This window comes from Colletes gigas, unplaced genomic scaffold (assembly GCF_013123115.1).
Source record: "Colletes gigas isolate AHSC1104 unplaced genomic scaffold, ASM1312311v1 Colletes_gigas_Sc00036, whole genome shotgun sequence".
NCBI classification, from domain to species: Eukaryota; Metazoa; Arthropoda; class Insecta; order Hymenoptera; family Colletidae; genus Colletes; species Colletes gigas.
This window is the reverse complement of record NW_025106665.1, coordinates 755,586-778,149: the sequence shown is the minus strand read 5'-3', so window position 1 is coordinate 778,149 and position 22,564 is coordinate 755,586. Positions and strand designations below refer to the sequence as shown.

At 42.4% G+C, this 22,564-nt stretch overlaps 1 protein-coding gene across 14 annotated transcripts; it reads left to right on the top strand.

Moving 5' to 3' along the window:
* The first annotated feature begins 4,085 nt into the window (after positions 1-4,085).
* LOC122402466 (troponin T, skeletal muscle) lies at positions 4,086-22,082 on the top strand. Of its 14 annotated transcripts, none has more exons than XM_043405273.1 (15): positions 4,089-4,382; positions 7,414-7,459; positions 8,758-8,788; positions 11,060-11,080; positions 14,444-14,461; positions 17,879-17,909; positions 18,004-18,108; positions 18,235-18,331; positions 18,434-18,470; positions 18,552-18,654; positions 18,748-18,966; positions 19,059-19,151; positions 19,227-19,307; positions 20,775-20,853; positions 21,415-22,082. In XM_043405273.1, the coding sequence occupies exons 6-15, from the start codon at positions 17,904-17,906 to the stop codon at positions 21,696-21,698; spliced, it is 1,104 nt and encodes a 367-aa protein (XP_043261208.1). In that variant the 5' UTR covers positions 4,089-4,382; positions 7,414-7,459; positions 8,758-8,788; positions 11,060-11,080; positions 14,444-14,461; positions 17,879-17,903; the 3' UTR covers positions 21,699-22,082. The 14 variants fall into 14 exon arrangements, with proteins under 14 accessions (XP_043261199.1, XP_043261202.1, XP_043261210.1 ...); XM_043405274.1 differs by lacking the exon at positions 4,089-4,382 and adding an exon at positions 6,807-6,895; XM_043405275.1 differs by lacking the exon at positions 14,444-14,461 and having other exon boundaries at positions 4,088-4,382.
* The last annotated feature ends 482 nt before the right edge of the window (positions 22,083-22,564 follow it).

The following is a 22,564-nucleotide window of genomic DNA, read 5'->3' as shown; positions in this document are numbered from 1 at the left end:
TCGTTTATCGCGGCTCCTATTTCGTCGGCTCGGCCGCTGTTCCCGTTTTCAAAACACAACGCTGCCCGTCGTGCTTTTTTTATTCACGGACACAGCTGCTGCCGTGTACCAAGCTACTCAGGGACCACTTGGCGCAATTGCACAGGGATTTCCCTCTATAGGGACATTCTCAACCTCGTTTCTCTTCAGACAATTAGAATAACAATTCGACAAATCTCACCTTCTTAACACTAGATCGATTCGACGGGTTTCAGGCTCCTAACCTTTAATACTTAACCTTTCCGATTCGATTTTTACGTTCTCAATGGGATTATTATTGTTTTTATTTTTTTTTTTATAGTTTACAAGTATTGGAGTTAGTTTGTTACAAACGTTTGAAATATTTTAATTTATTATTTAAAACGCGTAAACTTTTAAAGGAGCGCAAAATTAATCGATTTCGTGATTTAATTTCTGTTCTATTGGCCAATGAAATAGAATATGATAAATAGTTATATCGAGTATGACGGACTGTTTTGAGCGACTATGTTTGAAGGATTCACTATCGACAGAACTCGTGTTGTCGTCGTCGTCGGATAAATATATTTAGTGCCCCGTCCACGTATTCGGGTGGGTAGAATGCTTTATGACGGTCTTAAATACGGAATAGCTACGAGACAGATATAATGTAACTATATCAGCATCAAAAATAACTTACTTCATGGAAAAATTTTCCATCGGCTGTTGGTTTCGTTTCTGCATATCGGTTTCTATGCGTGAAAAGAAACAGATAAAAGTATGTTGCCCGGCATTTCTTTACGATTAAATAGTAAGAATGTTTTCATAAATATATTAATCGTTACATATATGAGTATGCAACGAATAAGATTACAAAATTGTCTGTTTATAATCAGAATCAACGCATGTTTTAAATTATAATTATTTGTAATGTCCGTTTTAATTATATCGCGGAAAAATTATAACGATGTAAATGGTGGTGTAAATCTCCATTTGGCTGGTATTACATTAACCCACATCTGTAATATTAGGTACAGTGAAAATGGTGAATATGACAAAATGAAACGGCAAAGGGAGTAATATAAGAAATACAATAATTTGAAAGGAACAATAATAAAATGAATACAAACACGGGCAAGATTAAATTAGCTAAAATACAATAGTTTATTGTGATGGTGAGCTTATTTTTTATTGTAAAGCTTTATTGCAAACGTACGACACGACGGGGATTTCATTTTTACGGTCTGCTCGAGAGATCCAAGCTCTTATCGCAGATAAGACGGAGGGATATTTCGCGAAGCTTTTTCCAGAGCATACTGCACCCTTTTAAGAGGGTACGAGAGAGGGTATTTCCGAAAATGAAAGGCAAGACGTCCGGGAAGGGTGAAATTTAGTGCTTTAGACTTTCACGATAAATAGCCATTCGTCGAATGACATTCGCGAAACGGTTTTTAATTCGCTGCAATTTCCGGCTCTCGTTCCTCAATGTGGCCATAGTTACGAGTCTCGAGATTTTCCGTCCGACCATTAAAAATACACTTCCATTTTCTCTTTTCCTTGGCGGTAGCGAACGCACGCCGGAAGGGAAGTAAAAAGGAAATGTGAAAAGGTTTGCAAGTGGCTGGCACACTTTCGAATAAACTGCTATTTTTAAGTAGCTAAAATTACGCTCGTACTTTAAATTACACGAATTAAAGCTCTTATCATCTAGCATGAGAATTTATAGCTTCAACCGGTTATAAACATGAAACTTTTGAACTTATTTTTCATTGCCAAAATAATGGAGTCGTTTTATATTTTATATCTTTATATAAAATTTATTTTGAATAAATAAAGGTTTGAACATTCGCGTTGGATACCCTTGCGTCATGTGTAAAATCATTTTAGCAACGGTGCTTTTCAAATGTCAACGCATCAACTTTGACGCAATCCTAGCACGAACACAGTGTTACACAAGATTTAATAATCTCGAGGGTGATCCAAAGTGATTCAATTAGACAATATAGTTTAAGTAGATCAATTGACACCCACTAACGAAAGTTGCTGAAACTAATTGAAGTGTCAAAGAAGTTACTAAAGATTCACGAACTTCTACGTACTCCTTCATACTGCTACACGCGTAAGATGCAGAATAACTTTAGAAGCAGTAAACTAAAAGGCGAGGAAAGGTTCGTGTGGGTTCTTCGACGTCATAAAATAGTTAACAATAATACTCAAAAGATGAATGATCCCTCAGCATCTCTCTATTGTGCTACATTACTTTGAGAATAAAATGTTATGGCGTTGGACTGGGTTTTCTGTAAATATGATATGTAAATTAAACTTGCTTCGCGAAATGTAACTTTACGTTAAAAGCAAACTATCATATTGATAATATATGATAGTAATGCAAGAAACATCTGCTTACCGTCGATCATAGTATCTTGCTATGCAGTTGGCATTATAGGAACGTATACTTCATATTAATGGCACTTACACGAGAAGTAAACAAGTTACGACACTAGATCATTTACATAAATTGTCGAAATAGTAGTATGTTTTCTCGAACGCAAAGACCACCTGGTACATTTCGCTGTACGAGTAGATATTTATATATTTGTGTATATGATATTTACCAAATAAAATTAATGAAAATTTTAGTTTACTCGTTGTTCTCAATTTTAGAGATTAGTACAACAAGAAGCAATCGCTTTGGTGCAGAGAACGAATTCTTCTCGATGCTAAGTTTGACCTGAATACTCCACAAATAGGAGACTGTTCAAACGTTTAGTCGCGTCTATTGTAAGGCAGGATCTGCCAGAAAATCCTTACCGAACAGTCCACCAGCAAACTCGTGATGAAATATCCTAATTGGTTATTGTTTCTTTAGAATGTGTCTGTTTCAAGACTCTGGAATAAAAAATATATTGAAATTGTACAAACTTTCGTCGAGTAGGTGTATTAGTTGCAGAAACGCGCTGGACTCTTAACGTTTGAGTATGACTTTAAATTCTTACATAAAGTTAAGCACCGTGAGGTTTTACTTTGGTGCATCACTAAAGTGTCGTAAATAACTGTTACGTTCAACGGAAGTTCGTAAAATTTTAGTATATTTTTTATTTAAAATCGTAAAACTCGAGACTACCTTTTCTTTGTTTATTTAAATGGGTGGAAGTTCCAATTACCGGCACATTTCGCCTGAATCCGAACTTTGCAGTTAAGCTGTGGTTTAGGATTACGTCGTAGTTTTCGTATTCTCGGTTGAGTTGACACGTCATTTATTAAATTTTAACGAGGTTTGGCGTTTTCTCTGCTAAATAGTGCAGGTATTAAGATGAATCCAGTGAAACGTAGAAAAACAGCGACGTTCCAGCATTCGACGTTGTAGGATACCGCCATATTTATGTCGTATTCGTATTCGTTTAGAGTTAATTAAAGAACGCTGTTCAAATTTCGGATCACTATCGGTGGCACAGATATTCTTCCTGCATTTTACTCGAAATTACATACCCATTATTTACGTTTAATATAACGCGTACTGTACCGCGTACCGAAATTACACAATAAAATTTGTCCGAATACATTCGTATGAATAAGTTGTCTCGTATGAATACAGATTGTAGTTTGCTTATTCCGAGCAACGCCAGTTAATTTTAGTAGAAATATATGTAAGTGTGTCGGCTACGATGCTCGTTATGTGGCACTTGAAAATGTCAAGAATGCGTCTGTTGTTAACGCACTCGAGATTCTATAGCGGTCGGTTCGAAGCTTATTAATTGCGCCGCGACGGCGTTAATTCGAATGCTGGCGATCGATAAATAAAACGCTTTAAATGAATTTCTTTACGCTTACCGAGACCGACGGGAGTGCAACCGATTCGGATAAACGACAGGGAAGGTCTTAGCGGCGCGTTGTAAACTCCTAATCAAGGTATTCAAAATTCGTCTATCCCTTCCAATCTGTCGGTCTCATCGATGATTCGCGGCGGACAGCAGCGTTGCGGGGGCGGAACAGAGCGAAAAGGGGTCCGCGGGAAAACGAGCGATCCACACGGGATCGTAGAAGGGACGAAAATAGTAGCGTGCCAGGATCGTATCACGCTCGCGCCCCACGGACGTGGATCTGCTATCTATTAATAGCGAAACGAAAGGGAGCGATCGAGTCGTTCGAACCGTGTAGGCATCGTTCCGAGTCTTGGTGCTGTCCAGACTCTGCCCGCAGGACTTCAGAGCCGCTCGAGCTGTCGCGGACTCCACATTCCACCAGCAAAAGCTCTTCGTGCGTGCCTGTTGGAAGCATCTGTTGCTCGGCTGGTGCCCCGAGGCGAACCCTCATACCACCACATACACACTCTCCCACCCACCCACACGTCCACACACATTGCCACACATTGACACCGTTCGAGTGTAAGTTCCTAAACTATTTTTCCATTGTGCTCATTTCGTTTTGCATTACCGTAATCGGTCGATCAGTGACTATTCGGTGGTGTACCGTTCACGTATACACGTTCTTCCATGGGTTCGATCCAGTGAGCGATGGTTTGTGCGTTCACGGATCACCAAAGCTCCTCGTCTTCGTTGCCGATGGTATCGCGACCGAAGAGCAACGAAAGTGTGAAAAGTGAAAAATTCGATTAGCTTGGACCGAGGGACCAAGAGAGGACCCAGGAGGCGAAAGATCGAAGCTGTACACGGGACGTCGTGAAAATTGACGAGGATCCACGGGGCGTTCGCGATCGAAAGTATCGCGCGACCGACGCCTGACCACGCCACGACTTTATCTACTGAAACTGTTGGAGATCGGACCCGGCGTTGCCTAGCCCTCCAGGTGAAACTTCGGAGGTTCGGGAGGGAAAGTTCGTGCGATGGATCGGATAAGTTTTCAGGTCATGCTTAAACAATCCACGGAGAACTTTCCGAGACTCTGGAGGAGCTCGGTTTCGTCTACGACCGCCTTTTAGGACGAGCTTACAGCTCGTCAAGACACGTGATCCGTTAATCGTTCCGGAAATTTACGGTCCGAAAGTTGACGACGATTCTGTTGTACCGCGAACGGTTCTCGTTTTAATGGTATCGCGGAAGGACGGTGAGAATTTAACGAGTGTTTGCATAAGTTTTAGCCGGCTAACGACCAAGTTAAATATTTCCCGGTGAAAATTACTTTCGTGGTACTGTCGAACTCGGTTGTAACGAGTTACCTATATCAGTGATGACCTAAATGTGTCTCCTATTTTTAAACATTCTCGATAACTTGACAAAAAGAAATATTAAACACAATTTATTTGCCTAGAATTTTAAAACCATGCACACGAGCAGTAGTAATTAATGATAAACGCAATCTCGATTCAAGTTGTTTTACGAATGTCTGCTTTACAGACTCCACTTTGACTTCGACGCGAAATAAATTAAAATTGTCTGTATTTTGTTATATTCGTACTTGTTATAGTCAAGTTCGAATGCAATTTCCTTCCGTAATAATAACGTGCATCGAGTTTTTTTACATAGCAGCGCGAATTTCGTGCTCAAATATTGCCTTTCGCGTGGAGATATTCGCTCGGAGCTGGACGGTCGAGCTACACAGAACGAAATTGCTTCCATTTTCTAAATATGGCGGGTCTCGCGGTACCGATATAGAAACGAATCGCGTTGGCGCCGTGAGAACTATAAACGCACGTCGGATATCCCGTTTCAAGACATTCGAGTCCGACGTACGTAATTATGTAATATTGTTCCTTACTTCCATAACGCGTGTCATATTGTACGGCATAATAAGACGCGAGTCGTAAAATTAGCGCCCGGAATGTCTGAAATTCCTTTCGTTTTCGTGCCTCGATGAACCCGATCTACGACAGCCTTTCTCCCCGCTACAGAGTAATTTTAAACGAGTGGAATCTATCGAAGTATTCAGAACGTAATCTTTATACCTTGAACGTTATTTTCGACATTACGATTTAGGAACCTCTTCAGGACATTTTAATGTTACAGGTTAGACGAAGGTGGTTCTTAAGTCTTGGTACAGCATTGGTCCAGTGATAATCATATTTATTACGATAAACCAGTAATAATCTCGAATTTATAAAACCAGACATCATTTTTTATTTTATCAATCGTGGTACCTAGACATTATATGAACATAGAAAAATAACATTCAAGTTGGAATAAAGATTATGTTCTAGACACACCAATAAATTCCACGAGTTTTCGACACTCTATCAATGGTATTCAGTAGTGCAACAAAACATGGTTATACTTATATTCCATAACTTTAAACGAACGTGGTGCTATCGATCTGCGTCAACGATTTCGTGATCTTATTTATTTAAAGGGTGATCACCCTTTGGCACACAATTGCATGTAAGCGTATGTGCGAAGTGATTCGTATAAATAGCGTTTAAAGGACAACGATGCCTCCAAAAGAAATTTTGGATTTCCCATAAATTGACGTTAGAGACAGTCGGGTCTAGGATCCGTGGACAAGTTGTACAGCCGTTCCGGTACGTTGGAAACAAACGATAGTATGTTTCCAAAGGAAATTATCGTATTGGGCGAAGGAAAATGCCGAAGTCGAAGTTTGATTTCGCCGGCTGAGGGCAGGAAATGCTCGGAAAGCTCGATGACGACAACGGCAACGAAGACGAGATCAACGAAGAGGTGGAGGAACTGCCATAGAGAGCGAGGGAGGCGAAAGGAAAAAAGGGAGAGAGAGAAGAGTAGAGAGTCGGTTTTCTAAAATTAGAGCGACGAGGAAGAGAAGGGGGATGGCTCCTTATAGAGCTTGCGACGTCGAGCTTGCGGCCAGGGTTAGCAAACTGGCACTCTCTTTCTCGCCTCAGAATATCGGATTACCTTTGCACCAGTGCATCGTCTCGTCCCCTTCGACTTCCTTTCTTTTCTAGCTTCTTCTTTCTCGCGCCCGCCAGGTTCGATTTATGACTCCGTAATCGCGTGCATACACGCACGATTTCTCTTTCTCTCTCTCACACACACACACACACACTCTGTCACTATCTCTTTTTCTCTCTCTCCCACCTACTCTCTTGGCCACTTGTTTATTTAACATTTTTCGCGAGAAGTACACCACCGCGTCCCGGGCGCCTGCGCGTACGAGCGAACGGGGACGATCGGATTTATCGGTTTTTCGAAATTTCATCGCCGCGAGTGCGCCGACATTTTTCTCTCGCGGGGACGCGACGCGTATTTTGTCGTCACGGCGGCACGACGACGAATCGAGAGCTCGCCAACAGGGCGATTTTCCGTTTCGTATAAGAAAAGGAACGAGTTAGAGCCGGCTCGAGAGCGGATGATTCCGGTCGTCCATTCCGTTGATGCGATACCGTGAATCGAGAAGTAAAAAAAATCCAATGCGGTGTGAAACGATTTAGAAGATATTCGATCGTGGACAGGTTGTGTTAATCAGTGGTCTGTTTATGTGTTGCAGCACCTTAACCACCCGCAAACATGTCTGACGACGAGGACCAATACTCGTAAGTATCGAAACCGGCGCCACGAGACGTTACGAAACGTAATCGACGTGATTCTCGACATTCTCCGACGCTTAGATTATCGTTTATTCTATTCTAACGATAGATTGCCTTTTTGGTTTTTGCGTCGTACGTGTTTCGTTTAAAACCAGACGATTCAAAGACGATTTTGGTAAAAAGAACGATCCGGTGAAGCGAATGCAAGCCGTTACGTAACACGGGCGCACGTGCATCGGACGGTACCTGAAAAATGATCAGACCCGTCGTTTGAAATATCCATGAAATCGAGTTTCACAAAGCGTTCGAGCGCCAGAGAATGTCGGGGGCATTTCAGCAGAAGCGTAATTTTAAGCAAAAGATAGTACGGTAGCCCAACGAAGCGTCGTAAAAACAATATGTCGTCGATAGATCACGTTCAGTCTTTCTTATTGTTAGCGGTGATTTGCAGGGATCGAGAATCACAGATTTCTAGTTACATTCTTGATGCGACACTATCAGATTGCTACATAAGTCGAGGATAACCAAGATCCCTGTGTCGATCGTTCTCACACTATGAACAATATCCGACATAATCGATTGCGTTCACGTAAGATGAAACATATCTCCGTATTTTGGGTGCCGATCGTATACTATATTTCTCCCCCCACAAATTACCTCCCGTTGTTCGATACGTCGTTATCGGTGAAACGTTCAAACACCCTTACCCCGTTTAATTTTGCTGTAAAAGTATACTACCCCGCCCCCCCCCCCCCAACCCTGTCGTGACCACGTGTTTTTGTCTTGAAAGAATTGTTGTTAATGCACGATACTCCGATTGAATTGCTCGCTAAAAACGTCGTTTTGCGTTCTCACGATGTACAAGAGAAGTGGAACGTTCTGTAAAATCGGTACGTTTCAGTGAAATGAATTCTGACAGGTACAGGCAAAACGTCTGTCTATTTTGGTAACCAGAGAATTCAAACAGATGGACGCGAACACTGTATGTATCAGACGATGAATCATTCGGTCGAATCGGCTTGGATCTATATTCAGTGGTGTGAACAGACGGGTCCAAAAATGTCGTGACAAATGAAACGTTCCTTAGTCGCGATAAGATATGAATTTTACAGAAACTGTTGCAAGACAGACGTTTTTAACGTGCAACCAAGTAGAAGAGCCCTTTTGCCCCCCCCCCCCACCGCTGCCCGAAAACCACCCCTTGATTCTTGTTTTCGATTCTTTTCTTTTTTTTATTGATAGCCCCGTACGTTTGCCTGTAACCGTTCACTAACAAATTTCGTTTCCCGTTTTCTCTTTTGCAGCAGCGAGGAGGAGGTGGTCGAGGAAACGTAAGTGTCTTGTAATTCCCGAATCCTTCGTTGAACATTTCCCGAAATTATATCTAACGTCCACGTTCTCTCGTTTTCTTATTCCAGGAAGTAAGTTCCAGAGGCTTGTCTGCGTTTAGATGTCTGCTACTACTGCGCAGAGTCACCGCGGAATCCAGATCTCGTGTTCTGATCTCTTAGACGTTTAGGCTCCTTACGAGCAGCGTGAAAGTTTGTTTAGCGATCGAAGTTAGCGTTCATCGTGTCGTTTATTGCAACGATCGCTCGATCTCTCTTTGACGATCGGTGCACCCCTTCTACGAATCAGTGTCTCGACTGTATTTTCCCGAACTTCCAGAGAGATCGCTCTTTCTCCTGGATGAATCTGCATCTTGGTTTAGGAGATTCCTGTGTATTGGATAATTTGCCACCGAACGAGGATAATAATAGAAGCGATTCTAAATAATTTTCAAACGTTTTCACCCTAATAAGTATACACGTTCCGCGAAACTAGGCCAAACCGAGCGTTTGAAGCAGTCGAAGATACAGAAAAAAACTACAAGGTTGAATTAAATCGTTTTAGATGTTCCATATTTCTGTATTACTGTTATGCATTTATGTGCACGCGTGCAGTCGCAAACTGCTGTCCACTTTTTGTGTAATGGAGGCTTATTCCTTTCATTATGCCAATCGATACGACGTTTCATATTTCGCAAGAGAGTGTTTAGTAGTATTTTAAAAGGTATAAAGTCTACCCATAATGGCGCCGATAGGAGTAAATATTGAAGCACAAAATATCTTTCAAACTAATAGTTGTTTTCAGTAAAATTTTCTGATACTTTCTTGTCGAGTACATGGAGCATTTAAACCCACTTGATTCAACTTCATCACCGTTTTCTCTGCCTCTAGCTGTTTCAAAGATACAACCTGGCACAGTTACGCCAGACAATTTGCATATTCATACAATAATACACACGCGTAAAATTAAATTGGGCTAACAAATTCGGCGTACCATTAATTCTAACTATTACGAGCGAAACATAAACCAGTCTCAACTAGCAGTTTTCCAACGTTTCGGTCTTGGGAAGTATTTAGAACGTAGACGTTTCCAAAGATCAAAGAATTCATCGTTCGTTATTAATATAATATAATCGCAGGGGCTAATGGTACACTGCGTCTATTACAGCAATTCGTTCTTGTCCAACATTCGTTAATCGATATACGCTCGGCGTCATTGACTCGAATAATTGTCTGTCGTGTTACAAACTTGTGCAACTTTGTGATCATAGGCACACAGCCACCGAGACATCAAACACTGCACTCGCTCAGCAAGTACGAGCCCGGTTAGAATTAGAACGGACATGCTCGTTTTTACAGAAATAGGACGTGCTCTTGGCGCTGTCTTCGCGTCGCCTTGGACACCCGGCTTACGCGGCTTTAAAAGTGGAAAAACAATATTTCTGATCGTTCGGGCAGCTGTTGACACACACATTTGGTCGCGATACAAATCAATGCGTCCGAATACCAGACAGACATATTGGATTACGTGATTAGCGAATCGTTGAATTACATTAAAAGAGATACAGTGCTATTAATACATACGGAATTTAACTTCGCGACATTGTGGAATCATTTTAAACGCGAGCAGTTCCGAAATATTAGATTGGTGGTCCAGAGCGATCTCTCTCGAACGGTCGTTAAAGTTAGAACAGTCGTGCTTCTCTCGCGAAAATAGAGCAAACGAACGGCGTCTGTGTCTCGGAACGTCTGGTTACATATTAATTAAACGACGTCGCGCAGCCGTTCGGCTGGAGTAAAATTTTGTCCAAGCTCCGTCATTCGTTTGCACGAACACAGGCCACGATTCAACACGATTTCTCCCTCCGCAGTCAGTTTTCTGAGACATTGTTCCGCGAAACAATTTAGGGAACGTCGAAGGAAGATATCGAACCTCCGGAGAGATATTTCCGCTGCACGACGATGATCTTTGGAATCTCGTTCGTACGCGCGATATTTCACGGCGATTCCACGCGACGAAAAGAGAGCACGATCGTGGGTCGAAAAATAATAATTACCGCGATCGATTCCGTCGACGATCCGTTAGCCATTATCTTTGACTTTGGTTTATGATCTTCGTTTCTCTGTTTTTTTTTTTCTATCTATCTCTCCATCTCTCCCCTCGCCCGAATCTCCACATACAATACACAAAAAAAAAAAAAACCAACCAATCAATCAAAATCACCATCGACCAAACGACCAACGCGCGGCGCGAATCGAAAAAATCGAAAAATCAAAGGCACCCGGAGAGGAAGATCGAGTAAGTTTTTTTTCCCGTCGTAAGCTGTAAAAATCGCCCATCTTGTTCGGGCAGCTATGTTCATTTCTTTGTTTCTCTATTTCTTTCTCTATCACTTTCTCTTTATTAATCGTCTAACCGTTGTATTGTCTTGTATCCGGTACAGTATCTGTTCGTTTGCTATTTGGCTCTTACGTTTCTGTTTCTGTCTCTCATTTGGTCGCTGTACGCGCAATGTTGTATTTTGTTTTTCCTTTTTTTTTTTCTCTCTTTCTCTTTCTTCTTTTTTTCGTTTTTTCGTTTTTTCGTTTTTCTTGTATGAGACTCTTTTTATTGCGAGACGTTCGTTCTGTTTCTCTCTTTCTCTCTGCTCACCTTTACTATTCACGTCTCTTTTCGCCTTATCGATACACGTTCTCTTCTCTAACGAGACTTCTTTTCTCGTAAATCGCGCAGTCGGTCGAGTCTCTCCGCCTTGCCGACACCATTACCGGCGAACCTTTACGTACCACGGTTATTCTTTGGAAGCAACGTGTCCGTTTTTTCTTTTTCGCAACGTTAATTTCTGGTAATTCGCGAGAAAATGGCAATTTCCATTGCCGTGTCGCGTTTAACGCGCAGTAAGACCGTTTATTAACACGATAACGCTGGTTTTTCGTCGCGAGCGTGAGAGGCTCTCTCAGGTACAGGGAAACTGCGGCTCTTTTGCATATTTTCTTTGTTTATGCGTCACACATGCTCCGACAACGATTATTTCAATTCCTTCTAAAGTTCTAAAGGGAATACGCGAAACATTAAAGCAATAATTTTAATCCTTTGTTACGACGTTGTATCCATTACGTTATTAGTTATTTTTTGCTTGCCTCGCGAACAGAACGCGAAGTAAAATGTCAAATAGTTCTCCACCCCTGGGTTACGTCGACGAGTCGTTTCAAAGCTCGTTTCATCGTTCGACCAGTCACTGTTTTTCGTCGCGTTGTCTCCCTGAGCTTTTTTAATTTCGCGAAAGATTCGTATGCGCGACGTTTCCATGCGCGAGCAAACGGAATTTTTTAACCAAGCGTTCGAACGATCTTGTCCACCGTGACGATGAAAAATCACTTCTTCCGTTTCGACGTTGGAAGAGAAACGAGACGCGTTGGCGTCGCCCATCCTTTTTTTATCGTTGCACTTAAAATCATTCGTAAATCGTAGCACCGAGTACGCGAATCGCGAGCTGTATTTTTTAGACTTCCGTGAGGGCCTCTCGCTCCACAAAATATTTTTTCCCCATTTAAGAGTCGTTTTCGCCCTTCAGTTTTCTTTTTTGTTTACTGCTATTGGTACTGTCGTCATTATGGTTTTTTTTTTTGTACCGAATCGCGGTGAGGTTTACTTAGCCGAAAGACCAGGGAAAGCAACGATGGCTGATTTCGTACAACGCGTTTCTTTGCATCTTTGACCGTCACTTTTTCTGTTTGGTCCGTCCGCTGTCTTCATCGTTCTGTTTTTGGTGCTGTGTCGCTGTTGTTGTGTCGATGGTTAAACAAATATGTCTATCGCTGCCACCTTGTCCCGTCTGACACACGTCCACGTACACATCATTGGTCGTTACGAATGGAACAGACACCCATCTACACGCACTCACACGTTTCTGAACAAGATACACGCGATTGAAAAGTGACAGGGAATTCTAAATGTTGCAATTAATTTTTTAAACAGAGTACTCTGTTTCTTTTTCTTGGTAATAGACTTCTCAAATCCCACTCGATTAAGTAATGTCGACGCACAGGACGTTTCATCGCGAGTATAAGAGACTTGGATAACTTTGGGGAAATAATATATTGTAGGAACATAGATCTGATTCTAAGTACTCGATAACTGACCATAGTTCGATTACTGTTATAATAAAATCACAAGATTAATGCGAAGTGGCCATTTTATTATTGATTATCCAATGTTGGAGTAACGTTGTACTGAACATTGCAATAGCAATTTAATGTTTCGCGTGCATTCGAGCTCAAGCTTGTGATAAAGAATCATAAATAGCTTCTAGCTTGTAAAATGTAAGAAGTAACAAATAATTGTAGCAAAAATCGATTACGAGCTTGCAGTTCTATTGTGATAGTAATCTATTATAGTCACGCGAGTACTTAAAATAGGGCTTCCGTTCGTATGATATTTTTTCCTCAACCTGACCTCTCCAACAAAGTTGTCGAAGTTACGAAACAGCCTGCATAGTAACGAAAATATATTTTTTTTCCCATCCACGAGTATGTTTATTGGAGAGTGCATCGATAAAGTTTTTAGGAAATTCTTTTCTTTTTTGGTTCTGCTTTTTGATCGTTGTCGAATCAGTTTCACTTTTCAATCGACCCGAGGCAAAGCCACCGAATACACCCCACCACACCTAACTTTCTTTGTCTCTTTGCGCATTATTTCTGTCGCATAATGATCGTTCTGTTCTCGCATTTTGAGCTGTCCAATTGGAAAGGTTTTTGTGAAAAGCTATATGCAGGGTGCATGCTAATATATGGGACCCACTTCAATGCTGGATCGAGGCACAAAAACAGCGAAGAAAATTCGCGCGAACACGTATCATTCGATCTTCTCGAGTTATTTTCATTTTTGAAAGTCCACAGATGTCACAGAGTTTTACATTTCGTTTTATAAATCAGGTTAGAAAATGGGTCGCAAAATCGTTCCTTGAAGAATTGTCTGGCGGTTTGGCTGAAATAGGACCGTCATGCATAAATCATACGCAACGTACACGCAATGGAATTTCTGCCAATAATTCATGCAATCAATTAGCCGAGAAATTGACGTAATATTGGCTTGTTAATCTTCCATTAAGGAAAACATTGTTTGCTCATAGTTTGGTAAAGTTAATTGTACTGTTTACTATGGAAATCGTAGGAGTATACGTTTGAACTTTTTTCATCATTTTTGCGTCCCAAATTCACCAATGAAGTGGGTACCACGTGTTAGGATACACCTTGTGTATAACGTGTAGGTGTGACAAGGTCCTCGAAATGAAAGAGACGGTAGGCTGCCTGTTCTCCTCTTTTACGTCGTCTATAAAAAGCCAATCAAAATCTCGTAAAACGTGAGCGCGTACGAGTGCACCCGTTCCCGTTTCGTCGAACGCGAAACTTTTCTACGACTGTGCAGTAAAGAAACGGTGGGGAACGGAAGTGGATAAAAGCAGGATGAAACGCGGCAGGCTGTCGTCGATTCTAACGATGCTTTCTTTGTCCGATCGTGGCAGGATTTTAATTCGAACCGGAACGAATAAAAGCGAAAAGGCGAGCGAAACGCACTTTTTCGCGGCTTTGTGCAGTCCTCACGTAAAAGACGAAACAATTGTCATTGTTATTAATGTACCTTTCCTTTCTTTTTTTGTAGGGGTAGGGCGTCCCAAAAGTAAGTTGAATATCGAGGTGTTTACACGTCAATAATATTTTCTTTGTTCTTCGGCCGCTCTCACAACCCTCCCCACAAGTCCGCGCTTTTGTTCGAATTTTTGGCGGGAACGAGACTCTCCCGGTGATCGAGGATAGCATTTCCGATTTGTCTAGCGTTGAAACGATAATCTATTCATCGATAGCATTTTTCTCGTTTCTCTGCGTTCACGGTTCGAAAACAGGTTCGCATTTACGAGCAGTTTGAGCATCGTAGTGTCAAACTCGTTCGAAATAAACGTATGGATAAGTGGGAACGTCTTCTCTTAAACTCTGATTCCATTCGACTGCACTTTTTACTCGAGGTTCTTGACCGTGTAACGTTACAGACGATTCGATGCTCTGCGAAACAACAAGGCTGTTTAGTCGAAAAGTTTTCAGGCTTTTGACCGTATTATACGGCGGCAGTTGCATAAGGGGTGTACGCAACTAATATAACTTGCGTCGGCTGGACGATTGCCAAACGTTTCATAAATATGTGTACGATAACGTAATGCGGTTTATTCTTATACTGAAGCTGCGGTGTCCGTTTGAAGCGCGCCGCGTGCAATATAATTAGCGAATAAACCGTTCGGTGGAAAAACGCAACCATTGTCGGGCGCATTGTTTAGTTAATGCCAAGTCTCGATGCCAAGACGCGAGACGAACTTAGGCAGACCAGTAAAAATTCTTTGCTTCCACCGCCACCCGAATAGTTCGCCACCTTCTTTTTGTAAATCTCGAACCTCGAAATTCCCGTTTCTTTCACGGTGTTCGTGGATTCTAAACATACCCTCCCGTTACGTGTAAATCAGTTTGAGTCACGACCATTTGTCCGACGTTCCGTAAATACCGTAACCGTGTATACTAAACATTTCCCCGTGTTGTGCGTAAATTGGTTTTCGTGTTACGTTTGTCCGACGTTCCGTAAATACCGTTACCCGTACAGAACGTACAATCAAAGTCTCGATCCTGCCAAAATGCGAAATCTAATAATTCGTGATCAGTGCTCGAAGCAACACTCCCCTCCCCACGCCCCCCAAGCTCATGTTTCTCTCTGTCTCTTCTCACCCCGTCTCGTGTTATTTTTCTTTTTGTCTCTCTACATCCGATTAATCACGAATTAACTAAAGGCTCTTGTACATAGATCCTTCGTGTCCCTGTACGCGTACACGTTGCGTACACACACGTATCGACGAGTCCACCAGTTTTTCGTTGATCTCGTTCAAGCCAACGATTTGATGTCGTGTTTCGTTTTTTATTTTTTTTCCATTTTCTTTTGTACTCTACGTTTCGAGGAGTTGTTTTTCCTTTTTTTTTTGTCACCGCCGACTTCGTACCCTCGCCCCCCTTTGTCTCCGTTTGTTAATTATTATGTTGATCTTGCGCCATAATCAATCGATCCGCAGCCAATAATTACCACGCCAAACCTCCTCTCGTTCTCGGTATCTTTGTCGCAGAAAGATCGGCTAAAAGCGTTTAGGGAGGGTCACTGAATGTTTCGTGGAATCGTGAGGTCAGTTTTTCGGGCTCTCCTTTAACGCGTATTTCGACGGATTGTTTCATAATGCGGTTACATAATGACGCGTCGCGTTGCCAACGGTGTTGAACGCTGTTTATGATTTCATCGGCGTGTCGCGGATTAAATCGACCGAGACAAGAATTTGGAGACGGTCCCATTTGGTCCAGTCTCGCGATTTCGAATTTCGTTCGATAATTTAAGCGACCGCGGATGAAACAATTCTGATTTTTCCTCGGGGTCTACGATCATCGTAGGCGTCGAAGCAGAATCGCTGACAATCGCACGAGAATTCTGTGACCCTCCGCGATGACACGATTGTCGATACCTCATTTTTTATGTAAACTGGCCAGCCTCCTTGGCTTTCGACTGTGGCTTTTTACGGATTTTTACGTTGTGGATAATAATTGACAATAAGAACGACGACAGCGACGACGCTGATAACGGCGGCGACTGTGTGTTGCTTGCATTTGAGTTGGAAAAGAAGCAGAAAATGTCTGACGAGAAGAAGAGTGAGTGCTAGAGATCTCTGTGCTCCATTTCTATCCCGTTTATCCTTTATCATCGTCTATGTTGTTACGTGAAAGTACGTTTTACTCGAATAAATCGAGTATTATTGTTTCGTTTGTCTCTTATCGTTTCTATACGAACTTTATCGATACGCTGTTATGTTTTTAGACGAGCGTTGCCCATATACCGTTTCAGACACGATTATTCTTGTTCTCGTTCTGCGCTGTTTAGATTTCTCAAGTTTTCTCTTCGAACCTGCTGAATTGCTTCTGTAAAAAATGCTTAATCGCTTGTTCTCGAGCGGCTTCGTATTACTTTTTTTTTTATTTTTCTCAGCTAAACACTAAACGAACGTCCGACGTCCCGTATCTCTAATCCCTGAGATCCAGAATATCGAGCGTTTAATCTATTTCTTGTCGCCACGAAATCATCTTTAAAATTAGAGATCCTTCCCTTATTTTTAAGCCATTCTGGATTCGATCCACGTAACGTAATTTGATCTGTGGTACCGCGCCCACGTGTTCGAGAGTCTCTGCACTTTTGAAGCGTTTCCAAATTTCTGACAAAATACCGTTTTTTTGTCTTTTCGACGATCGCTTCAAATTAATACTATCATTCGCAATTAATCGTGTCAATTCAATGTTTTTGTACATTAAATATTACGATATTTCCTCGAACAACGGTCCTTTATAATTGAATTGCATCGTTCGCGATATTCAGTTTCGATAAATTCAAGAATCTCAGAAATGCATCAGCAAAGAACGTCGAGGAACTTTAATATTTCAGTGCTGCAGACCTCTAAAGTCGAAACAAAATTTAAATTCAAGTGACCGCGTAATTCTCGGTAAAACCCTCCATCAATTTTCCAATATCCCGTCCACGAGAGCCTAATAGATTCCTCCCCGTCGCAAACTCATCGGTTTCCCAAGCTCCTGTAAACTCATTAATGTCTCCTTCTGCTCTACCTTCATTTTCCGAAGTATATATATTTTTTTTTTCTTTGTTACACTGCGCACCTAATTTTCTTCTCTCCGAGCGCTTTACACACTTTCTGTCTGTCCGTGCGTCCGTCCGTTTGTGTGGCCGTCTGTCTGTTTGTCTGTGGCTGTACGCGTGTTGTTACGCGCGGCTGCGGCGAAAAGTAAAAGAAAAAAACAAGAATATACACATATTAAAAGCAAAAGAAGAACGTAACAGAATACAGAAAGAATTGTTCGCCACGAGAGAGAATGGATGAAGTGTAATAAATAATGGAAAAAGTGGAACGTGAGAGTGGCGTACGGAGTTCTGGAAGATCTTGCGAGATCTCTCAGAGGACGAGCGGCAGGAACTAAAGAGAGTTACTTTTGTTTTCGCTCCGGCCTACATCAGGGACTCTGGGGAGAATCCCGAGTTTATGAAGGTGAGGAGAGATCCCCGTGATCTCGTAGACGCGATATCGGAGAGATTTAGCCTCAACACGTATTTACATTCATGTCGTTTCCGGGAACACACAGAGGCAGGAACAGAAGAGAAGCGACCTAGACGAACAACTCAAGGAATACATTGCAGAATGGCGAAAGCAAAGGGCCAAGGAGGAGGAGGAACTGAAGAGATTGAAGGTACGTATCAGCGAGCTCGGCTTACGTCCGTTCCGCGTACCTCTGTTATGCTTCTTATGCATAGATTCCGCGTCCCCGCTGTGTTCCCCATGTATTTTTCATCGTCGTTTTGTTTGTCGAACGCAGGAGAAACAAGCCAAGCGCAAGATCACTCGCGCGGACGAGGAGAAGAGATTGGCTCAGAAAAAGAAGGAGGAGGAAGAACGTCGCCAACGTGAAATTGGTACGTTTATTTTATTTCCTTTTCATTTCGATGCTCTGCACAAAGTGTATTCGATTTTGTTCCTTTATCCGGAGATTTCTTGACGCTTATTCAAATTTCCAGAGGAGAAGAAACAACGTGATATCGAGGAAAAGAGAAAGTACGCTCCCTTCTGTTTACCCCGACTATTTCCGATTGACGCGTAAAGACCGTGCATTAATTTTAAATATCATTTATCCAGGCGTCTCGAGGAATCAGAAAAGAAACGCCAAGCCATGATGCAAGCGATGAAGGATCAGAGCAAGAAGGGACCCAACTTCACCATCACCAGGAAAGATCTGGCAGTTCGTATCGATACGCAAAATAGATTCACCGTGTTACGCCGCGTAACGGATCCGTTCTATGCAGTTACCGATGTGTTGTTCCGTTCGATATAGGGTAACCTTACGTCGGCGCAACTGGAGCGCAACAAAACGAAAGAACAGCTCGAAGAGGAGAAGAAAATCTCGCTGAGCATCCGTATCAAACCTTTGGAAATGGATGGTTTGTCCATTGAGAAGCTCCGGTCTAAGGCCAACGAACTCTGGGATACCATAGTTAAGCTCGAAACCGAGAAATACGATCTTGAAGAACGACAGAAACGCCAGGACTATGACGTGAGTACCACGATCGGCTTGCAATCTCAATCAGTAACATTTATATGTATAGTATTTGTAATATTTTAAGGAACGTTTGTGTTGCTTTCCAGCTTAAAGAATTAAAGGAACGTCAGAAGCAGCAGTTGAGGCACAAAGCCTTGAAGAAAGGTCTTGATCCCGAAGCCCTTACCGGCAAGTACCCTGTAAGCAAACGAGAAAATCAATCGAAATGAAACGGGCGCTTTCAGTACAATTAAGTTCTGTTTCTCTTTCCGTAGCCCAAGATCCAAGTCGCCTCCAAATACGAACGTCGCGTGGATACCAGGTCCTATGACGATAAAAAGAAACTGTTCGAGGGTGTAAGTATACTTTTGTACCAATTAAATCAGTCGCTGATTCTTCGAATATTCAGCTGACTCGGATGTATCCGTCTCGGAAGCAATTTGGCCAATTCGACGCCCCTGAATCTGACCCGAACGACTAAAAATAATGTCCAAAGATGGATTCAAAATTCATACGTTTGTTCCGGTCTGGTAACGAAACGTCGCGGCACGGTATCGTCCTAGCAACGATTTGTTGCAATTTTTCAAACGAAACGTGTTAGAATGGTAGACAATTCCAAGACTAAAGTAAAGAAAAAAAATAATTGGATGTATAATAGAAAGAGAGACGATCATAGAACACAAAGAATAAGCGACATAGCTCGTTAGGAAGTAGTACTTGTAGAAAAAAGAGTGATTAGTGAACAATGTCAATTGAATCGCAGGGCTATGACACGCTTTTAGCGGAGTACAACGAGAAACTGTGGAAACAGAAAACAGAACAGTTCATGAAGCGCAACAAAAGTGAGTCCTATCGAGCTCTCTGTTAATGTATCACCTTTTTGCTTGCATTGCTCGTTGAAAACCCCTTGTCCCCCTTTATGCCCCACTAGATCGTCCCGACGATCGTGTTTCTAATTCATGTTGGATATCCATTTAGCAAGTAGTTGATCTGGAGCACAAAGACCGTCGGAGATGTTGCTATGCTCGTGTTATTTCGTTCGCACAGTATAGCACTCGCGCTTGCTCTGATATTTATCGTAATTTATTACCGACACGAACGCGAATACAGTGCTCATGGATAGTATCACCAAAATTTATTGCAAGCCTCTGTACAACAGATACAAACATCCACGAAGACACCGAAACCGATGAACATTTACGATCCCGAGTATGTGTATATACTACCAATTCTTTAAAAGCCCAAATCTAAATCACTCCATGATACAAGCGCTCACGATTACCCACACAAAATTTACTGCAAACCCTTGAACACATGCAACTCCACTAGCAGGTGCAAGATACTCTACGAGGAAGTTCTTAGACCCGACGAACACTCATTCGTAAAGTTTTATTAAGGAATCGTACGCACCGGCTACATTTCAATTACGTCTCAAAAGGAACCACGACACACTCTCAAACCATGATAAGATACTTAGTTTCGTTTCAGACTTGTCACACTCCCGACACTTTCGTCACGTGACTAACGTTAAGTCTATGCAAGGAAAGAGTAAAATGATTTGTGCCCCAAGAGTTGGTCATTAACAATCGTAAGATAAGCCAACGGGTGTTTGACTACGTTGTCCCCTCGTCGTCCAAAGTGGTTTGTTAACTGAAAAGGCCGAGTCACGAGGCGGGCGTCAACGGAATACGTGTAATAGGATCCATTAATGTTCCGTTAGACGTCGACACGGCGATATCTCGTTAACCGTGGAATGGGTCCAGATGAGTGCGCCCCGTGTGACGATGTATCCTAGCATGCCATTTTGTCCATTGGTGTTTCAGGGTCTAACCGAACAGCTCAAGGAAACCATGGAGAAGCAATGGACTCAACAGAAGGAACAATTCCTCGGTCGCCAGAAGAGTATGTATGCTTGAATCATTCTCGAGCAAACGCATAAGCGCGAGCGTTTGGTATTCGCGACATCGTGATTCCTCGACGGTTTGATATCGCGGGATAATTTGTAAAAAGCGTCGCGCTTTATCCCGCGCGTTTATTATTTCGCGTATCAGCGTGTGCGTTTGCTCGAGTCGCGAGTCTTGAAGTCTGACCGGTCAGAGTATTTTCTGGTAACTGGGTCAAACTACAACGACCGCAGAGAAGTATATTTCGTCAGCGTTCAAGGGGCCCGTTCGATGAAAAGCGAGGGGATAGAAAACCATTCCGCGCAAATCGAAGGCGTCTGTCGATACCTTTAATCCTTGGTTCTGTTTTTCTATCGAGAGACCAACGTTACGGAGTCTCGCTTTCACGCTTCGTTTTCATCTGTAGAAGATAAATTGATTCCGGTTTCCTTAACGGTCTTGAACAAAAATTACGTAGAAATTCTCGCTGTCGTCGTTTCGCTGGCCCTACGAAGAAAACGATCGTTGCTAAGAGTAGAGTACCATCGATGACGCGATATCTTTTTTTGCGATATAACAGCGAAGTTGCCGAAGTGGTTCGGCGAGAGGCCGGGCAAGAAACCAGGAGACCCCGAATCTCCAGAGGGCGAAGAAGACGTGAAGGCTGCGGCTGAGGACGAGGAATTAGAGGAACCACAGTTCGAGGAAGAAGAGGAAGAAGAGGAGGAGGAGGAGGAGGAGGAGGAAGAAGGTGGCGAAGGAAAGGAGGGCGAGGGTGAGGGTGAAGAAGAGGAGGAGGAGGAAGAGGAGGAGGAAGAGGAGGAGGAAGAGGAGGAAGAGGAGGAGGAGGAAGAGGAGGAATAGAAGCCTCTTCCAGAAAATTGCAAATTCAATCGATCGATCATCAAACAATCTCGAAACATCCTTCGAACCATCGAATATAGTCGTGGCGGCAGTAGAGACAACAATGGCGCGCCATTGTCCCAGAATCTCGTCGTTATAGGTGGCTTTTCGTTTCGAGTCTTATGCGACATCGGAATGGTTCCGAGAGGACGACGCTCTGTCGCTTCGCCACAGAGCCTAGCCTATAACGACGAGGATTCCGGCGAGATAAAACAGGCTGTTACTACTTCTCAGCTGTTCTACTACTACTACTACTACTTCTACTACTATTATTCTACTACTTCTATTGCTACTATAATTATTATTATTATATTGTACAAAATACACGCACACACATTATTAAAATAAAACGGTTTATCGTATAAAAAATTCCTCGAAGTACTTTTCTCGCCGCGGGGGGGGGAACGTCCTCGTAAGAACGTTCTATCATGGAATTAGATTTCAATCGTGTTTTTATTTGTTTGTTTCAATTTTATTGGCAATCGATCAGAGAGACGTGCAAAATTACAAGAAATAGTTCAGTTTTATAGAGCGAAAGAAAGTTCCTTTTTCGATTTACCGCTTTGTCGGGGGTCAAATAACTTTCGAAGGCGATCTTGACCTTGGTTACGTTAGAAGAATGTCCACGAAACGTGACACGTATATGTGAAAAACACTCTGGTAGCACTTTTTATTCCTCTCGGTCTATTTTTAGCGCGCTTGTTTAACCTTTCGGCGTTCTTCGGTTACGAGTGCAACGTGCTGCACGAAAATGATTTATGTTGCACGTACATTGCCGATGAATCACGTCAGTTTTGTAAACGATTCCCCGAACGTTTCGTTTTACT

Coding starts and splice junctions, on each gene's coding strand:
- LOC122402466 (XM_043405264.1), top strand. CDS start 7,434: ATGTCTGACGACGAGGACCAATACTC. Junction 18,967..19,058: donor AGAAACGCCAGGACTATGAC/GTGAGTACCACG, acceptor GTTGCTTTCCAG/CTTAAAGAATTAAAGGAACG. Junction 20,854..21,414: donor ATTCCTCGGTCGCCAGAAGA/GTATGTATGCTT, acceptor GCGATATAACAG/CGAAGTTGCCGAAGTGGTTC.